General features: G+C 42.5%; 1 protein-coding gene across 5 annotated transcripts in view; it reads left to right on the top strand.

Moving 5' to 3' along the window:
• The first annotated feature begins 608 nt into the window (after window positions 1-608).
• ZNF608 (zinc finger protein 608) overlaps window positions 609-16,734 on the top strand; it is an 82,719-nt gene continuing 66,593 nt past the window's right edge. For 2 of the 5 annotated variants that reach the window (XM_088534705.1, XM_088534704.1), the window contains exon 1: window positions 3,424-4,695. In XM_088534705.1, the coding sequence (XP_088390831.1) occupies window positions 3,808-4,695 (888 nt within the window). In that variant the 5' untranslated portion in view covers window positions 3,424-3,807. Of the gene's footprint in view, window positions 694-2,089; window positions 2,742-3,423; window positions 4,696-16,734 lie in introns of those variants that run through there. The other 3 variants (XM_088534703.1, XM_088534702.1, XM_088534706.1) reach the window with 3 other exon arrangements.

Below are 16,734 nucleotides of genomic sequence, written 5' to 3'. Positions count from 1 at the left end.
AAACTGCCCTGAAATTAAATTAAAACGAAATGAAGGAGAGTCTTCCTCCCAACGTGTGAGTCTTGGCAGAGCTACTCTCCACCTTGGTTAGCTTTTTTTTTTTTTTTTCTTCCTCCTTCCCCTCCTCCTCTCTCTCTCTCTCTCTCCGTCCCTTTTAAGCACTATGTAGGATAATGCCGTAATTGAAATGGGAAACATGATTTGTATCTCGCTCGCTGCAGCCCGCCGCGGCTTGCGCGTGTGTCCGTGTGCGCGAGGCTCTCACCCCGCCGGCAGGCAGCAGGAGCCGGCGGGCCAATCAGCGCGCCGGGTTTCAGAAAAGCTGCCCTCTGATTGGCCGCGCGGGGAAGGGCATTGGGAACAAAGAAAAGTCCCTTTCAGGTAGGGAGCCCGAGACGGCCCCGGGTGCCCCCCCCACCCCCCCCGCGCGCGCCCCGCTCGCGGCCGCGCCGCGCGTGGGTCCCGCGCCGATCCGGCTGCCCGGCCTTTGTTCCAATCCCGTTCTGATTTTGTTTTAAGAAAGGGAGGCTTATGGTATCTGGTGCTCTCGCTCTCTCTTCTTCCACACACAATAAATCTGTTGGAGGCATTAGATTTTTTTTTTTTCCAAAAATAATAATAATAAAAAGCGGCTGCTACAAAAAACATTCAATGCAGTTAGAAGGAAAAGGTCACCTCGATCCAATACAGACCGTAAGTACGGTTGCGTGGTGTGTCTATAGCACTTAAGAGGGGATTTTTTTTTTGTTTTGTTTTCTTTTTCATGCAAAGGGGAGCTTTAAGAGTTTGGGGCGTTGAACTTTTTTTTTTTTTTTTTTCTTGGGAGGCGGTGGTAAAACAGCGATCCCACAGAAGCAGGAGTTAGGTGAGGGGCAGCGCTGCAGTCACACAAACCACGCTCGCCGGTGCACTCGAGGGGCGGTGGAGGCGCAGTGCCGTCTGCGGGGGGCTCGGCCAAGCGAGAGGGGAGGATGATCTCGGCACGGCCAGGGAGCAGCCCCGGAGCCAGGGACGTGCCCGGGCCGCCCGGCGCCGCTGGTGGTGCCGCTCGTTAACGCCGCTCGCATCGCCCGTTCGCTCCCGCTGCCCCGGGCGCTCCCGCCCGCCTCGCCCACCCAACGGCCCCCGGGCGGCTCCTGCGCCCCGGGTGGCTTCGCTGTCCCCCTCTGCTCTCGGCGCACTGCCGCAAATCGAGGCCAAGCCGAGAGAAGGTTTATTCAGGCGTTTCTCCCCAGTGCACCGCTATTGCCAAAGCGTCCAGGGATCCCCCCGGCTGCATCGCCTCTAACTGGCAGCGCTGCCGGCGGCGGCAGGGGTTGTACGGAGGCAGCGGGGAGAGCGTACGGGCTCCGCGGTGCGTGTGCGTGTGTTTTAAAGAGCAGATCAGTATTTGCTTGATACGCTTGTCACCCATTTTTGTTCTCACGACAACCAATTGAGCCCGCGAGCCTCACGTGACGCGCGCGGCCGGCGCTGTAACGGAACCGCCGCGGCGGTTGGCGGTTGCCGCCGCGCCGCCCCTCCCCCCCTCTCCCCCGCCGGCGGCTCATTACGGCTTTTAGCCTCCCAACGCCGGCTAATTAAAAATACTAAAGCTAAAGCCCCGGGCCCGCCGGGCTTACGGCGGGGAAGGGGGTTGGGGGGCGAGGAGGGTGCAGGGAAGGCGCAGACTGCGGGGCTTGCTGAGACAACAAGGGGGAAGGGGGAGGGAAGCGCGGTCTGTCCTGAGAAAAAGGTCGTCTGTTTTATCTCTTCGGACCCTAATTACTGAATTGCTTGACACATGACTGATTAGCCCGAGCTCCCGTTTTATTTATTATTTTATCGCTATTTTTTTTTCTCGGGAAGAAATTTAGAACTCTATAATCTGTGCGTTTTTTTTTTTTTAACCCTTTATTTTAAAGACCCCCTCCCTGCCCGCCAGCTTATCCTTGGGAAAACGCTCTCTAGAGCACGCTCGCCTCTCTCCACTCCCACAAAATGTTTTGATAACTGGTTTATCAGATCAGTGCTTCCCCCTCCCTCCCCTCCTTCTCCTCCTCCCTCCTCTTCCTCGTCCCCCCTCCCCCCTCCCTTTCCCCTCAAGTTAGTTCAAGAAATCAGATCTGTCAGGACGGGCGAAAAAAATGCCACTTCCCAACTAACAGGCGGAATCCAGCCCAGATTTTCAGTCCTTTCTTCTTTTTTTTTCCTTCCTCCCTTTCACTAATTTATCCCGATGTTAGCACATTCTGTCTCCTAACACCCGGGCGCCTGTAGGTTTGCTGCATGGGATCATTACTTGCTGATCAGGATGGCTCCGAGGGCCGGGACTGAAGACGGAGTGTGAAGTTGGGGAAACATTTTTTTTTTTCCCTTAAGATCACTGTGATGGTCGTTGCCTCTCGGTGCCTGTTCAGGAGAGCAAACAAAAAATCGGGTCCTCGCTGCTTCTGGTCTGAATGTGAGATGTGACCTGCCAGCTTGTAAAGTTGTGAGGAGCAGCGTTTTTTTTTTTTTTTATCTTTATTTTTATTAATCGAGGAGGAAAAAGCAAAAGAAACAAAAGGACTTCTGCTCCGTGTGCCAAAGTAGGGAGAGATAATGTTATTGACCGATTTGCACTGGCTGAGATGTTACTTGCTTTCTACTTCTTGATCACTTGCTCTTTAAGTAAAATGAGGCACAGAGTTGTTGCTGAGACGAGTGGGAACAGCATTTTGATTTGCTGGTTTAATTAAAAAAATGATAAAGGATTAAAGGTAAGCAATATGCATATATTTATATATATGTATAAATATTTCAACAATCGACTGTGAAAGGGAGAGATCCCTTTAAAAATCGTTTTAACTAAGCTTTGTCAAACACACACTCATTTGCGGTCACTGAGGCCACCTTGGTGCAGATCACTTAAAGTGTATGTCTTAATCAGTTTCCTGTACAGTCAGTAATACTATATTTAACAGACCTAACAATTGTGTGACCTGGGAGTACAGTAGGACTGCTTGTAGAACTGTTATCTTGAGCCTATTTTTAAAAGAAAGAAGACTTTTTTTTTAACCTGTGGAGTTTGGAAATTTTCAGTAAATTTGCATATAATTGCTACTTTTAATAGAAACTGTGTTGTGCCAAGGAATATTAGGATTCCCACTTCTTTCTTTACTTACTTCCCTCCCTCCCTCCTTCCAAAAAAAAAAAAAAAGATTTATTAGAAAGACGAAAAGATAATACAGGAAAGTCGCAAAACTTCAAGGGTCTGGTTTAAAGCCACAAAATCCATGGAATGCTCTGAAGAGTGAATCTGTGTCTTTCCTTTTCTCCCTTTTGTGCCTAGGTGGTGGTCCAGGGGGTTAGATTACAACATGTGCTCCAACAGCTAGGCACGAGTCCTAAGTCTGTATTTCCTGAGCTTTGTGGATTTAAATCATGTAGTTAAAATTTTTTTTTTTTGGACGTGACTTTTTAAGAGAGATCGTGGATGTTGGGATACAACTAGATGCAAGATGCTCAGTATAAAAGCATCACAGCTTTTGCCTCCAGTTTAACAAACTTAAAAACGTGGAAATATTGAGTTATTTCGCTCCCCCTGCCTTCTCCCTTTTTATTAATTGCATTATATTCTGCTAACACCCAGACAAGAAATATTCGACTTTTCCCCTCCTCACAGGAAAAGGTGGACGTGGACTGCAGGTTGTAAACCTAGACATACTTGGGGGAGGAAGACAAGAAGAGTTACATTTAAAAAAAGCCCAACGGAGATAAACGAATGTCCCCACATCTCCAAAGAAAAGTTCATCGGATTTTTATTCTAGAGACCTCATCTTCAGGATGTCAGTGAACACTTCCACTGCAGGAAAAGGTGTGGATCCAAACGCGGTTGATACTTATGACAGTGGCGATGATTGGGAAATCGGGGTTGGTAATTTAATTATCGATTTGGACGCCGATTTGGAAAAGGACAGACAGAAATTTGAGATGAATAATTCCACGAACACCACCAGCAGCAGCAACACCAGCTCCAAGGATTGCGGGGGTCTGACTTCCAGTGGGGCTAACGCTACCTCAGCCTTAGCTGACGGCCTAAAATTTGCTTCTGTTCAGCCCTCTGCTCCCCAGGGGAATTCCTCTCACAAAGAGACTAGCAAATCAAAAGTGAAAAGGAGTAAAACTTCTAAGGATGCTAATAAATCTCTGCCTTCTGCTGCCTTGTATGGGATTCCTGAGATCAGCAGTGCTGGCAAGAGGCAGGAAGTCCAAGGGCGCCCTGGAGAGGCAGCTGGCATGAATTCAGCACTGGGTCAAAGTGTGAACGCTAACCCAAACGGCAATAATAACAACACCAGCAACAACAACACTATTGCCTCTTGTGGGAAAAACAAAGAGGAGAAACCAGGTAAAAATCAGGGCAGCAGAGGCTCCAAGCGGGATAAGGATGCGGGGAAGTCCAGGAAGGACAAGCAGCATGACCTGCAGCAGGGCCACCCCAACGGCAGTGGGAGTAGCAGCAGCCAAGCTCCCCCTGGGCACCTCTATGGCTATGGGGCCAAGGGAGGCAGTGGTGGGAGCAGCAGCCCCTTCCACTGCGCCTCCTCAGCCGTGGGGGACGTGAACAAAAGTACCCCGGATTCAGGGTTAATGGGGAACTCTATTTTGGTAAAGAAGGAAGAGGAGGAGGAGGAGAGCCACAGGCGAATCAAGAAATTGAAAACAGAAAAGGTAGGAAAATCTCCTCTCCACCACCTCTTTTCTGTGTCTCCCCATGTCTATGGTAAACTTCCCACAAGTGTGTGCGTGGTTCCTGTTGTTCTCTCTGTTGTGTATGTGACCTGCATCTGTTCCTCTTCTAAACCAAAAATCCCTGTCCCCAGGCAGAAAATGCCATGTTTTGAGTGTGGTGTTTTTTAGCTTTTGATTTCCTCTCCTCATCCCCAGACCTGGGGAACATTTCTGTGTCATGTTGTCTGACTCTTTGATTGCATTCATCCAAAAGTTCAGAACCAGAGGTGGCTCTGACTGAGCTGCCTCTGGTGTCACCAGCAGTGTTGATACCAGTGGGATGGCACTGGAGGTTTGTGTGCTTGCAGGGGGTGTATAGCTTGGACACTGCCAGCAGCAGGTCGTGGAGTTGTATCTGGTCCCTTCCCATGGCACTGGCAGATGCTCACAGACATTCTTCTCCCAGCCTGTTAAGGAGCTCTCCCTGCCTTGTCCCTGGCCCCGTTTTGCAGTCCAGATCGCTCCTGGGAGAAGTGAGGTTTTGGCAGAGTGAGGCCCCATTGCTACCCTCTATGCAGATGTGGGATGCTTGTCATAACAGGGGCTCATGGGGTGGCACAGCAACCCCGACACCCCCAGAGCCTCGGGTGAGAGCCTCGTGAGAAGGGCTAGGGAGTGAGGCAACAACCAGGCACTGCCTCTAGTGCTCTGGAAGGAGGAGGCTGAGAGGAGGGGACACACCTGGGTGCCAAGCTGTGTGTGCACAACAGTCTGTCTCCTGCTTGCAGAGCTGGTTTATCTGAGCCCCACAGCCCCTCGTGTGCACAACTTGTTTGCCGAATGGTTGAAATGCATGAAAGAAATCAGATGGGGGTGTGTGTGCTTTTCTTGCTTGCTATCATTGTGTGAAGGATGCTTTCTGGAGAGTAAAAGGGCCTTGTACTCTTAGGGAAGGGCAGAGGGAGAATAGTTTGTGTTTTGCTACTGCTCATTCCTGGGGCAAGTCAGTGTCAGCAGGATTTGCAGGGTCCGAGGAGCAAGAGGCTGTTTCTCCAGGACCTCGGGGTGCAGTTGGCCACCATCACGAGGCCAAGGAGCTCCATAGGTTGATATGTCCTCCTCGAGTAGCCATCCTGGCAAAGAGAGCAAGAGCTGTCTGCCTCCAAATGAGCAGTGTCAGGGTGCTAGGCTGTGACTTGGTTGTTGACTGTCGGTCTTCAGTTGTCTGGTTTTATAACTTCCCTGCATCAGTGCTCGAGGATGGGAAAACTTTAGTGTTGGTGTTAGCTGTGCAGAGTTGTCTGCAAGTGTGTGTGTGGGGGATGAAGACGTCAGAGAAGAGTTATGCCTTTTTTATGGTCTGTTCCTGGCGTTTTGTTTTTCAGTCATGTTGAAGGTTGTGTAATTTTAGGTGGACTTTTAAGGATTAGATAGGAGTGTTATGCCAGCAAATATTTCAAGGCAGGGAGTGAAATAAATTTCATATTGTATGCATATTATTGCTTTTAAAATAGCATATCTGCAGCTGCATTTGAATGAGCCTCGTGACCTTTTCTAAACACAGATGAGAAAAGAAAAACACAAATCACTTTAATTCCTAGGGATATGTTTGAACTTCTGTTGCTGAAAGTTGTGCCTGCTGTGGAAAGGTGTCCTAAAATCCCAAGGCCTCTTTATTAACTTAGTACAGTAGGCATTTACTTCTGTTGCCAATAGTCTTCAAATTGCAGCTCTCTAATCTGCTTTAACTATCTAGATAAATTGCCCTAATCCGGCCTTCACAATGGCTGTGGTTAAAGAGTCAGAGCCATTTGATTGGATTCAGTGGCTGCCTGGAATGTGGGAGGTGCTGCCCCTTGCAACCCCCTTAGCCTTTTAATCTCACAGCCAAATGTTCGCATTCAACAATTTTGTTTAGCTGGCAATCTGAACATTTCAGTATCTCAAAGGCTGCTGTCATGGCAACAGAGATTAGAGAGCAGTGGTGTGGTTTCTCCATCTCTCTTTTTTTTTTTTTTTGTTCGTCCCTTTTCATTCTCTAGTCGCACAGGAAATTGTATGAAGGATTCACACACATGCGAATAGTTGTACGTGCAATGCAAAGCAGATCATATGTAAATTAAGAGCAAACATGTATGGAGAGCGCTGGCTGCTGTGGCTGTTGCTCCGAATTTGTGTTTCCAGCAACAGCCGCTGCTTTTGGCACGCTGGCATTTTAATGTAGGCTTCGCCCATTAGAGCCGTGCAGTGTTGGCCATTGTCTGGCACAATGGTGTGCTTGCTTGCTGTCTTAAATAACATCTCCCAGTGCTTCTCCCCCACAAGAATGTTCCTTTCCAGCCATATGATAACAATAATAAAGCTTGTTGCTGACAATACTTGCAACTTTAAACCCTGCCTGTGGCGTTATTAATGAAACTTTAATGTTTTATGCTTGTTGTTTGGGCTTTCCCCCCCTAATGTTTAATAACCATTATATTTTTTAAAGGATTTTAGGTTCATTAAAGTGCTCTTGTTTGGGCTGTTCACACACTACATGTGCAGTGCTTGCAACAAAGCACCTTTGTGTCTTGAGACGAATATATAATTTTCAAGCCTGCATGTTTTAATCAATTTCAAGTTGTTGTAATGCTCATGAAAGACATGTCTCGTGAATTTGTACGCATTCTTGATAGCTCTGAGTGAGTTAATGCCTACTGATTCAAAATCTGAGGGATTTTGTATGTCGTGTGGAATATAATACTGCATTTGTTTACTATTTGTGGAAAGCTTGGAGCAGATTCCCGAGAGTTGTAGTCACTGTTTAATTTTCACAGCATGCTTCAGTGTCTATTTTTGGTCTATTTATTCTTTTTCCTTGCTGCAGAAAGTCATGTAAAACATGATAAATTGGATCTTATGAAGCCTAATTAAATCAATGACTGTGTTCTGCTGGCTCTTTTATGCAGAAACCACAAGTATGTTGTAAAAGTCGCCACTCCCCTAATATGTGGATAGAGTCAAAGTATGCTGTAATTCTAAGATGTTTGAGGTATATTTGGGCAGCCCATTTTGTGGTTAAGCCACCAGTGACATGTCTGAATAAGTAGCTTTGACAGGTACGCTAACCACTCCTAAGATTTTTGGTGTTAAAACCTGTCTCCATTCTCCATTCCTGATCCACTTTTTTTTTTTTTTTTTTTTTTAACACAGCTACTGCGGTTTTGTCAGCAGGAACTCTTCATCTTTTAGCAGCTGCTACATTGAAAAGTGTTCAGATTATCCACACTCTTTTGCTTTGTGTGTTACAGGAAGATTTTGGGATTTAAGGACTCGCTTTGCGATAAGGAAAGGCGGCTTTATTTGGCCTATGAAAATCTATGTGTTTAAGCAGAAATAATGCTGTAGTCAGGACTGTAAAAATTCTGGTTGTAGTTTTGAAATGAATGAGTCTAGTAATAGTCCAGGGCGGAATTTATTCTTTTTGTATTAGTTTATTGTTTCCCATTAAGACTGCCCTTCTTGTCTGAAAGTTGTCTTTGGTAAGTTAACATGTTGCCTGGTGTTGCTTATTCCCAGTCCTCGTGTTTTATGGCGGGTTGAGGGTGTTTTACACTTCATCAGGAAATTTGGCGTGCATTTTACCTATTGATGTAAAACATTTAAGTACATGCTGTGATTAATGATGCAATGGAGATGCGCTTTGCATGTACTTTTCTAGCTGGCCTTGGGTATAGCTCATTCACTGTGAAATAAAAGGGCACAGGGGTCACTTGCTGTAATTAAAGAACAAAGTCTATTGTTGCTTGACAGCAAACTGTTTTGAAAGCTACATAAGGGATTTGGCTGTTAAAACATTGGTAACTGTGGGCGCCACACAATAGGCACAGCTCAAGGTTCTTGAAGTTCTGTAGTGTTGTCTAGTAGTGTGACAGGGCTTTTGGGGCCGGGTGAAGAGGTGTCGCCCTTTGGCCAAGGAAAGCTTTTTGGCGCGAACCTGCTGACCCCACCAAAATGAATGGCCGAGCGCTGCCGTTGAGTCCCTGGGCAAAGTGGGAGCTAGTGCAACACAGCGGGGCCCGGTCCTGGACGCTTATATATGCATGTGTTGCCACTGGTAAACTCATTCAGAAGGCACAGGGAAATGCTTCGCTTTGGGCATCGGTAATTTTACAATTTTAATAACTTCATAAATACCCGGTAAAGAGGAAAGGATTGATTGGCTAGATGTCAGGAGGTTAAGCATGCCCTCCATGTTAAAGGGCTTTGCTGCAAGATTGTTTTAATTAAAGTTATATAAAGACTTGTTTTTCCAAAGTAGCATTTTATAGTCCAATAAATGAAATGTATGTTAGAAGTGTTAAGCAAAATCTCCCGTAACCACAGAGGTGTTCAATAACCAGATTCAAGTAACGTGGAAAGTACCATCTGTTCCTGGTTTTCAACATAAAAACATGAATCTAAAAGCTGTGATTTGCTCATGCTTTTTGACTCTCATTCTTTTATTATTATTATTATCATTATTTAAAAAAAGGTTCACCTGAGACTTTACAGAAGCGTTCTGAAATGCAATAATAGAGGGGAGACTGTGAAAACACATGTTCATACATACATTTAACCAGGTCTACTTTCATTTAAAGAGATTTCCAGAAGCTCAGTCATTGAAGAATTTATAATAGTGAATCACCTCCTGCAGGCAAACACAATAAGGGTCAGTTCTTCAAAGATCTTAGTATTTAGCTAGAACCTGAATTATTCTGTCAATTTTTCCCTGAGAGGCAAAAAAAAAGGAAGAAAGGAGAAGAAGAAAAAAAGACTCTCAAAGGGTAACTTTAGCAAGCTCTTATCAGTTACACAATTGTATATGATAAAACCATTGACTAGAATTTTCCATGCAGTGACTCTTCTGCTCTTTAGAGAAGTATTCTCAAATTGTTGATAGCTGGAAAATTATTCTTTAAGTTGTGAACTGTTAGGCAATGACATTCTTGGCTGCAGCCTATGAGCCCTGGATAAAACGCCATCCGGCCTTTGTTTGAGGCCTTTTATTGAAGCTAATGACTGGTCTTGTGCCGCCCCGAGATAAATGACATTATCTCTGAGTGGTCTGACAGGAAACAGACATGTTAATGGTGAAGCTGCGGGGAGGATCTGCTCCAGTTCTGACAAAAGAGTAAAGCTGGGACCCCTGGTTGTGATCATTAACACATAATGCATTCCTGCTTCTCCTACGAGGGCCTTGATAATTGGAAAGCTATTTTACCAACAACAACTGAAATCATACGTCTGCAATACGAAGTTTCTCTTGCACACTTAAACGCTCGCTCTTTTTTAATAAGAAATGTGTGATCTATTTTTTTTTAAAGGTGTCAGCTCTAGGCTGTTTAATATTTACATTTATATGAGATCCCGTGGTCTCCTTCCCATTAATTGAACATATCCTTTCGATGTTGAATGCAGTCGTCCCTTCCCTTTAGTCAGTGGTAGCCATGGGATTTGCATTTGTAAATCGGCTGTTTGCTTCAGTGAGATCAGGATTTGTCTTGGGATTGCTTTGTAAAACAGATGGATTAAAAAAAAAAAAAAAAGACAGAAAGTTATGCTTCCTTACATAAGACTGTTGAGGGCACATTGGGACATAATGATACCCATTACAATCTCAAAACCGGACATGGTAAAGGACTGTGTGGATCTGCTTCTGCTTCTCCCTATTGGCACTTTCCTAGGCATGTCCAGAAAGTCTGCAAGTGTATTCCATGCCGCTGAGCCCGAGGGCTGGCTGCTCCCAGTGGTGGGCGTGAGGGTGTTTTTTTTTTGTTGTTGTTGTTGTTCTTGTTTTTTCTTCTTCTTCTTCTTCGTTTCTTTTCTTTTTTTTTTTTTTTTTGGTTGGTTTGTTTTTTCGTTTTTCTTTTTTGGTTTTATTTTACACTTGCATATTGCTGTGGTTTCTATGGGTAGCCACTGTATCTCAGAATGCTTGTGTACCTCCTGCTGCCTTCATTTGCTACCCAGGTTGTTTCTAGACCTTGGTCCAGAATCTTGAGAGTTAGACTGGGGGACACTTGTTAAAATTCAGAAATAAAGGTAGTTGAGCAGGTGACCTGAGATGTCCTTGAAATAATGCCAAGCATGGGGCTAGTATTAAACACAAAATTGTATCCTGACTCTTTCCTCCCGCTGTGAAGCCACCAGAATGGCACACACATCCAGGAACAACAGCACTGAGATTAAAGGTGACAGAACGTGCTCTGTGCAACAGCGATCAGAGGATTAGTCTGAAGAGGGAATATAAAGAAGTGCAGTTGGGAGACTTTGACCACATACATACATACATATATATATATGCACACATACACATAAAAAATTTCATTCAAAATGCCTAATATGTCAACACTGTATGAAAATATACCATGCATGCAGAATTAGTGCTCCAGACATAGTCTTTAAACTTTCTTTTCAGTAATGTGCTGTTTCTGCAGAGTTTTGCACTAAGTTTATGATATATGTCCTGTATGAGCACATTTTACAAGGAAACACTGTCAAGAATATGGTCTTGGAAATACTAACATTTCTGCTAGCAGAAATACCACCTTCTAGTTTGGATAGAGATAGTTATTTAGTTTGGATTTTCATGATGCAGCTTTGAGAAATGTTTAAAACACTTCCGCTTACTTGGGCAGCTGTGTATACTGACTTTCTGGATGTCATTACTGATTGTTCTGTGCTTAGCAGTTGTGCAAAGTTTTCTTTTTTTTTTTTTTCTTTCATACAATTTGAGTTGTATGCCAGCTACATATTCCAGATTTTTTTTTTCTACGGTATAAATTGGGATGCCTAAATATAATCTGGCTTTAGACTCTGCCTTGCTCTGAGAAAGGAAACCTCCCGTTGGATGCAAAAAGATGGTCCAGCAACGAGGTTATTCCTCATTCAATGCACTTAGCACCATGCTGGTTGTACATTGTGCTTGCATAATATGCTTGCACTCTGATATATCATTGTATTTTCCCCCAAATTTTGGGGATCTTATCTGGCTTCTGAACCATTATTCCCAGCTGAAGCCTGAGATGATGTCACACCTGTGGATGCAATACTTCAGTCAGAGGACTGTCCATAGTGTTGCTAAAATTTTTAGTTGGTTTTAGTATGTATACATCTCAAAGAGCTTTTGTTTATTAATAATCCCAACTATTAGATTGAGTATTTTTTTTTAAATCTGCGTGTAATCTTATTGATTGAGTGAAATATTTCTTAATTTGCCTTTTTTTTTTTTTTCTCAGTTTGGCAAACTTTTTCCTTTTCACACCAGAACGTTTCTGACCAGGGAAGTTCTTTTGCAATGTAATGTTTTACTTAAATGAATCATAGTAAGATATCTTTTTTTTTTTTAAATTTGCTTAAAAATATGCCTGAAATAAGAGAATTCGAATGAAGATAATTGCCAGTTTTCATGTCAGAACTTTCTCAAAATGAAATTTTTAAATTGCACGATTTTTGGGTGTTCATTTGTGAAATTAAAACTGCAGTGCACAGTAGGCTATGAATAGCCATTTGGGCAAGTATGAAGATAAGACATAACTTTTTGCTGTGCTGTAGCCAAAGTCTTCCGAAGCACTCTCTGCTAAGTTTTTCTCTTTTTAATTCTGATTAAGTGGTCTTGGCAGTCAGAACAAAGGCTTTGCATTTGAATGAAAGGCGTTAAAACTATTGAGAAGGACTTGACTGACAAGCAAGTTCTGTGTAATTTTTTTCCTTTTCTGGAAAAGCAGTCTGAAAGAAAATTTGAGGGGATAGGAATAGGTAGTTTTTTGCTGATGTTCTTCTGTATATGTATGTGTGTGTGTGTGCACGTGTGCAGTTATGTAAAATATACGCCTATATACAGGACCATTTAAATTTGATTAAACAACTTGAGGATGTGAGATGTGTGAGTTGCGTGCAATGAAATAGGTTTGGTGACAGTCTCGTGTGTATAGGTTTGATTACCTTACATTTGCTGTATCCTAAGCCAACAGTGAGAATAAAAATGATTTGTTTTATGGAGAGATGTTTGATAATAGGAAGTGCTGGCACTTCCTGTAGATAGGCAAATACTGTTAAGCTACCAAGCAAAGGGGTTGGCTTTTTCAACATCTACCTGTAACACCAGTGAGGCTACTCAAGTAAAAGCCAGTATGAATTTAAAATTGGAACTCTTTGTCTCAGTAAATGTTGAGGTGAATAAACTGTTGGTATGCTGTGCTGTGCTGAATTGTGCTTCATGATAAATCTTCCTCTACCTTTATGACTTAACAGTCTTCAGAAAAAAGAGAATAAATACTGAAAATGTGGTCCCTTTATCTTCTCCTATCCTCCCCTCTCAGGCCTCTTTTAAGCCTTTACAGCCTAAATATTATTCCTGGCCATAAACCCAGCTTGACTGAGGTATTTCTGTCCCCTGGGAATATCCATTGTCAACTAATACCATAAAAAAAAAGTGCCCATGGGGCTGTTTCAAATATATGCCAATACTGGTATGGGAATGCAGTTTTTACAGTTTAAAAAACAAACTAAAATATATTGGTTGTGTTTGCTTGTTATTTATAAAACACTGGTATTCGTGTTGTTGAATTGTCTTGTCATGTTAAGCAGGAAGCAAATGGCAATAAGCCACAAATGTATACTTTTACTTAAAGGAACTTAAGAGATTTTGATGTGTTTTCTTTTCCTCTTATTTCCCTGATGGCTTCTTTTTATTGAAGAGTAACATAAGGAGACCTGGTAGCAATTTTATTGCTTTCCCACGACAGTTTGAAATAATAGCTTGGTCTTTGGTTGCCAGTCAAGTTTCTACCAATCAGCTTGATTCTGCTTTTTATCATGTGGCAGTGGATTATAAAAAAAACTGTAGGTGTGCAGTTTGCCTTCAGAAATGGTCTTTTTTTTTTTTTAAATGCTTCAATTAGCAACAGAAGACTAAGCTGCAATTGGTCACACTTTTGTAAACTCCTCGAAGTCACTTTCTTTCATCTTTCTGATACAAGCAGACGCCCAAGTTCAGTCTCAGTTTCCCAGGAAATTTGAGGCACATCTGGTCTCTTTAACTGGGGACACTAGACAGTTTGATTTTGCACACCTTCAGGCTTTCACATTCACCAAAGACTTAATTCAGCGGTTTCTGTTAAGGCTCTTCCCCTCGCCCCTGACATAAATTCAGCCTAGTCATGTGCTGCCTTCCTTGATGAATTTCAGTGATACAGTGCTGAGCTATGATGGAAATACATCACTGTCATGCCATAGTTGTTCATTAAATAACACCTATAGTTTTCACTGCTTATTTTCCATCAACTGTTACAAAGACTTAAATGCAACTTATAACCCTCATTCTCACAGCGCATAGGGCCAGACCAAATTATTTTTGGATTTCCTGTCACCTTCTTGGCTGTTTTTTTGGTAGATGGATCATGTTAAAGGCAACAATAATGTTTGAATTGGAAAGGTTTAGTCTTCGGGTTTTCATTCTTCATGGAGAACTGTTTATTTGTGTGTGGTTTGCCACAGTGCATGGATACTACTATCAAATCTGTGCTTTATTACAGGCTTATAACAGTGGAGTTAACAGCAGTAGTTGTGTATTTCTGGGTTTCATGTTCTTGCCAATTCTTGCTTTTTGGAGGAGGGAAATGAAGTGTGTATCTACCACAAAAGGTAACAGAAGCAAATTCAATTATAAACGTTCCTGGTGTCTGACTTGGACTTGGGTTTCCAGCTAGAAGTTTCAAATCTGGTTGAGCAATTGTCCAGGGAGTTGTTTAGTTAGCCTGTTCTCAAAGTGCAGCTCTAATATTCCAGGACTTTGTTGGATATATTGAATGTATTTGACATAAAATTGCACTGCTCTGGGTTTAATATTAGGCCACATATGTTGAATTGCAACATGTTCTGGAATAGGAGTGGAAAGTATTGTAGTAAGCTGAACAGAAAGAAGGCTCTTCTATATCCTGTGTTACAGAGAAAACTAAATTCATGTTCCTGTCTCCTTCAACTCAACAGTAAGGTGTAGTTTGATGTAATAAACTCACTGTTACTGATACTATGTAGTTTGATGTAATAGGCTCACTGTTACTGATACTATGTATCCTATGATAGGATAGGATATATATAGTTTGTGTGTCCACACACACATGGGCATGTGTATACATATTTTACATATATACATATATACAAAGTTTATATGCTGCTGTTTTATAAATACAGCAGCTAAGATTTGGCTGAATGTCAGTGTTTACATTCCATGTCCAGATCCGTTAACAGTCTTTCCTATGATGCTGCCTGAGATTCCAAACACTGAAGGAGAAAGCTAGCAGCTGATTTCATTACATCGTTGGTACTTTATCGCTTACACTTTATTTTGATACTTATATTCTCAACCTTTCCCTACTAACCCTTAGAAAAAGACTTTTTCCTTCTGCTCTGATTTATCTGTGTACAGGAGTATGTGTTATTTGTAGCTTAAAAAGTAAAATCTGCCTTTCTTTTTTCTCTTGCTGACAGTGATTCTGCAGTCCTGTCTCAACTCACAGAGGTGGATCATTCCATCATGTTTGTGTTCAGTCCTACTTAAGATGAGTCCAGGTTATAAAGCAGTGCCTAGTATTACCAATTTGATTATTCTTATAACAACTTCAGTCACCATGTGATTTATTTTTTTCACACAGGCTGAATAGTAGCTTTTTCATTCTTACTCTCTCCATCTCTACCACCTCTCTGAAAATAATAGCTTCATGGCTGTGTGCTGTTATTGCTGAGATATGACTGAGAACTGCATGCAGTACAGTGAAGCACATTCATTTTCATCTAGTACCCGTTTATTGCCTTGAGCACTGTAAATCTGTCAGCTCTTCACGATGCTTTCACCTCTTTCTTCATTTGCTCCAGCTTCTAGTTTGACAATGTTCCCCTGAGGCAGAATTCTAATCTGCTTCCAATTAGTTGCAAAATGTGACTCAAATTTCCACATTATGACTGCTGTTTTACTTGCACGCACACATCTAGAAACAAATTAATGCTCTTGAATATTTATTTTTTGAGCCTTTGGATTTACTCAGGAAGGAAAAGTTGCCAACTATTTCAAATTACTTCCAAGATTTACATTTTTTTTCCTCAAACTGTAATAGTTATTTCAAATTTAAAATGTCTCTTACTATTTATCTTTTTTAAAAGAACTTTCCAGCTGACTGTTAATTATTGAAAATGCATTACATATGGATAAAATCTGCAGATGAACAATTCTTACAATTAAGATCAGAATAATTGTTTGTAATTACTGCATCCATTCAGGATGTGTGTGTTTCTGTTCTCTGGTGTTAGCACTATGAATACTTTTTCGCCTCAGCCTGTGGTTTTTGAGAAGAAGGAACCAACTTATTTGCCACCCATCTGCCTGCCACCTTATTATCTGCAACTCCAGAAGCCGTCATTTAGTTTGGAGGGGGAGCCTGAGATTCATCTGGTCTTTAGTGCACTTTAATAGATACAACTGATAAAATCATGCTTGTGCGTGTCCCTCTCTGTATCTGTACTTGTTTGTGCATGCATACACATGGGCCCATGGCAGCGAATGGAGTTTGCAGGAGTATCAGATAATGTGCAAACTTCGGTGAGCAGTTGGATTAGAAATGTGGCCTTTTTGCTGGGGAAGAAATTTTGAGTGGAAGCTGTGGACACAGCCTCTAACGCACTGAGGAAGGAAAGAAATCTCCACCCAGGTGGGAGTCTCACCCTTCAGTCCTTGTTCAGCAAAACTGTCATGGAAGTCTCTGTGACATCCCTGCTTTATTGCCCTTCTACCTCAGTGCCCTTCCACCTCAAAGTCTGTATTGCCTGTATTGAGAAATGCTGTGTATTTTATTCAAGTACACCAGTAGCTAAATTTATAGGTGCAAATCTTTAGTGGAGCTTAGCACTCTGCAGCTTGGCAGATTGATGTCAGCAGCTGTAATAGACTTTAAATAGGCTTGCAGAATTTCATTGAAAGTAAATTGCTGGAGTTGATATTGCTAAGTACCTGTCATTTGTAAA

This window comes from Tinamus guttatus, unplaced genomic scaffold, assembly GCF_059628265.1.
Source record: "Tinamus guttatus ecotype Peru unplaced genomic scaffold, ASM5962826v1 Tinamus_guttatus_pri_ptg000591l, whole genome shotgun sequence".
In the NCBI taxonomy this organism is placed as follows: domain Eukaryota; kingdom Metazoa; phylum Chordata; class Aves; order Tinamiformes; family Tinamidae; genus Tinamus; species Tinamus guttatus.
The sequence above is the reverse complement of the archived record's forward strand: the minus strand, read 5'-3'. Positions and strand labels throughout refer to the sequence as shown.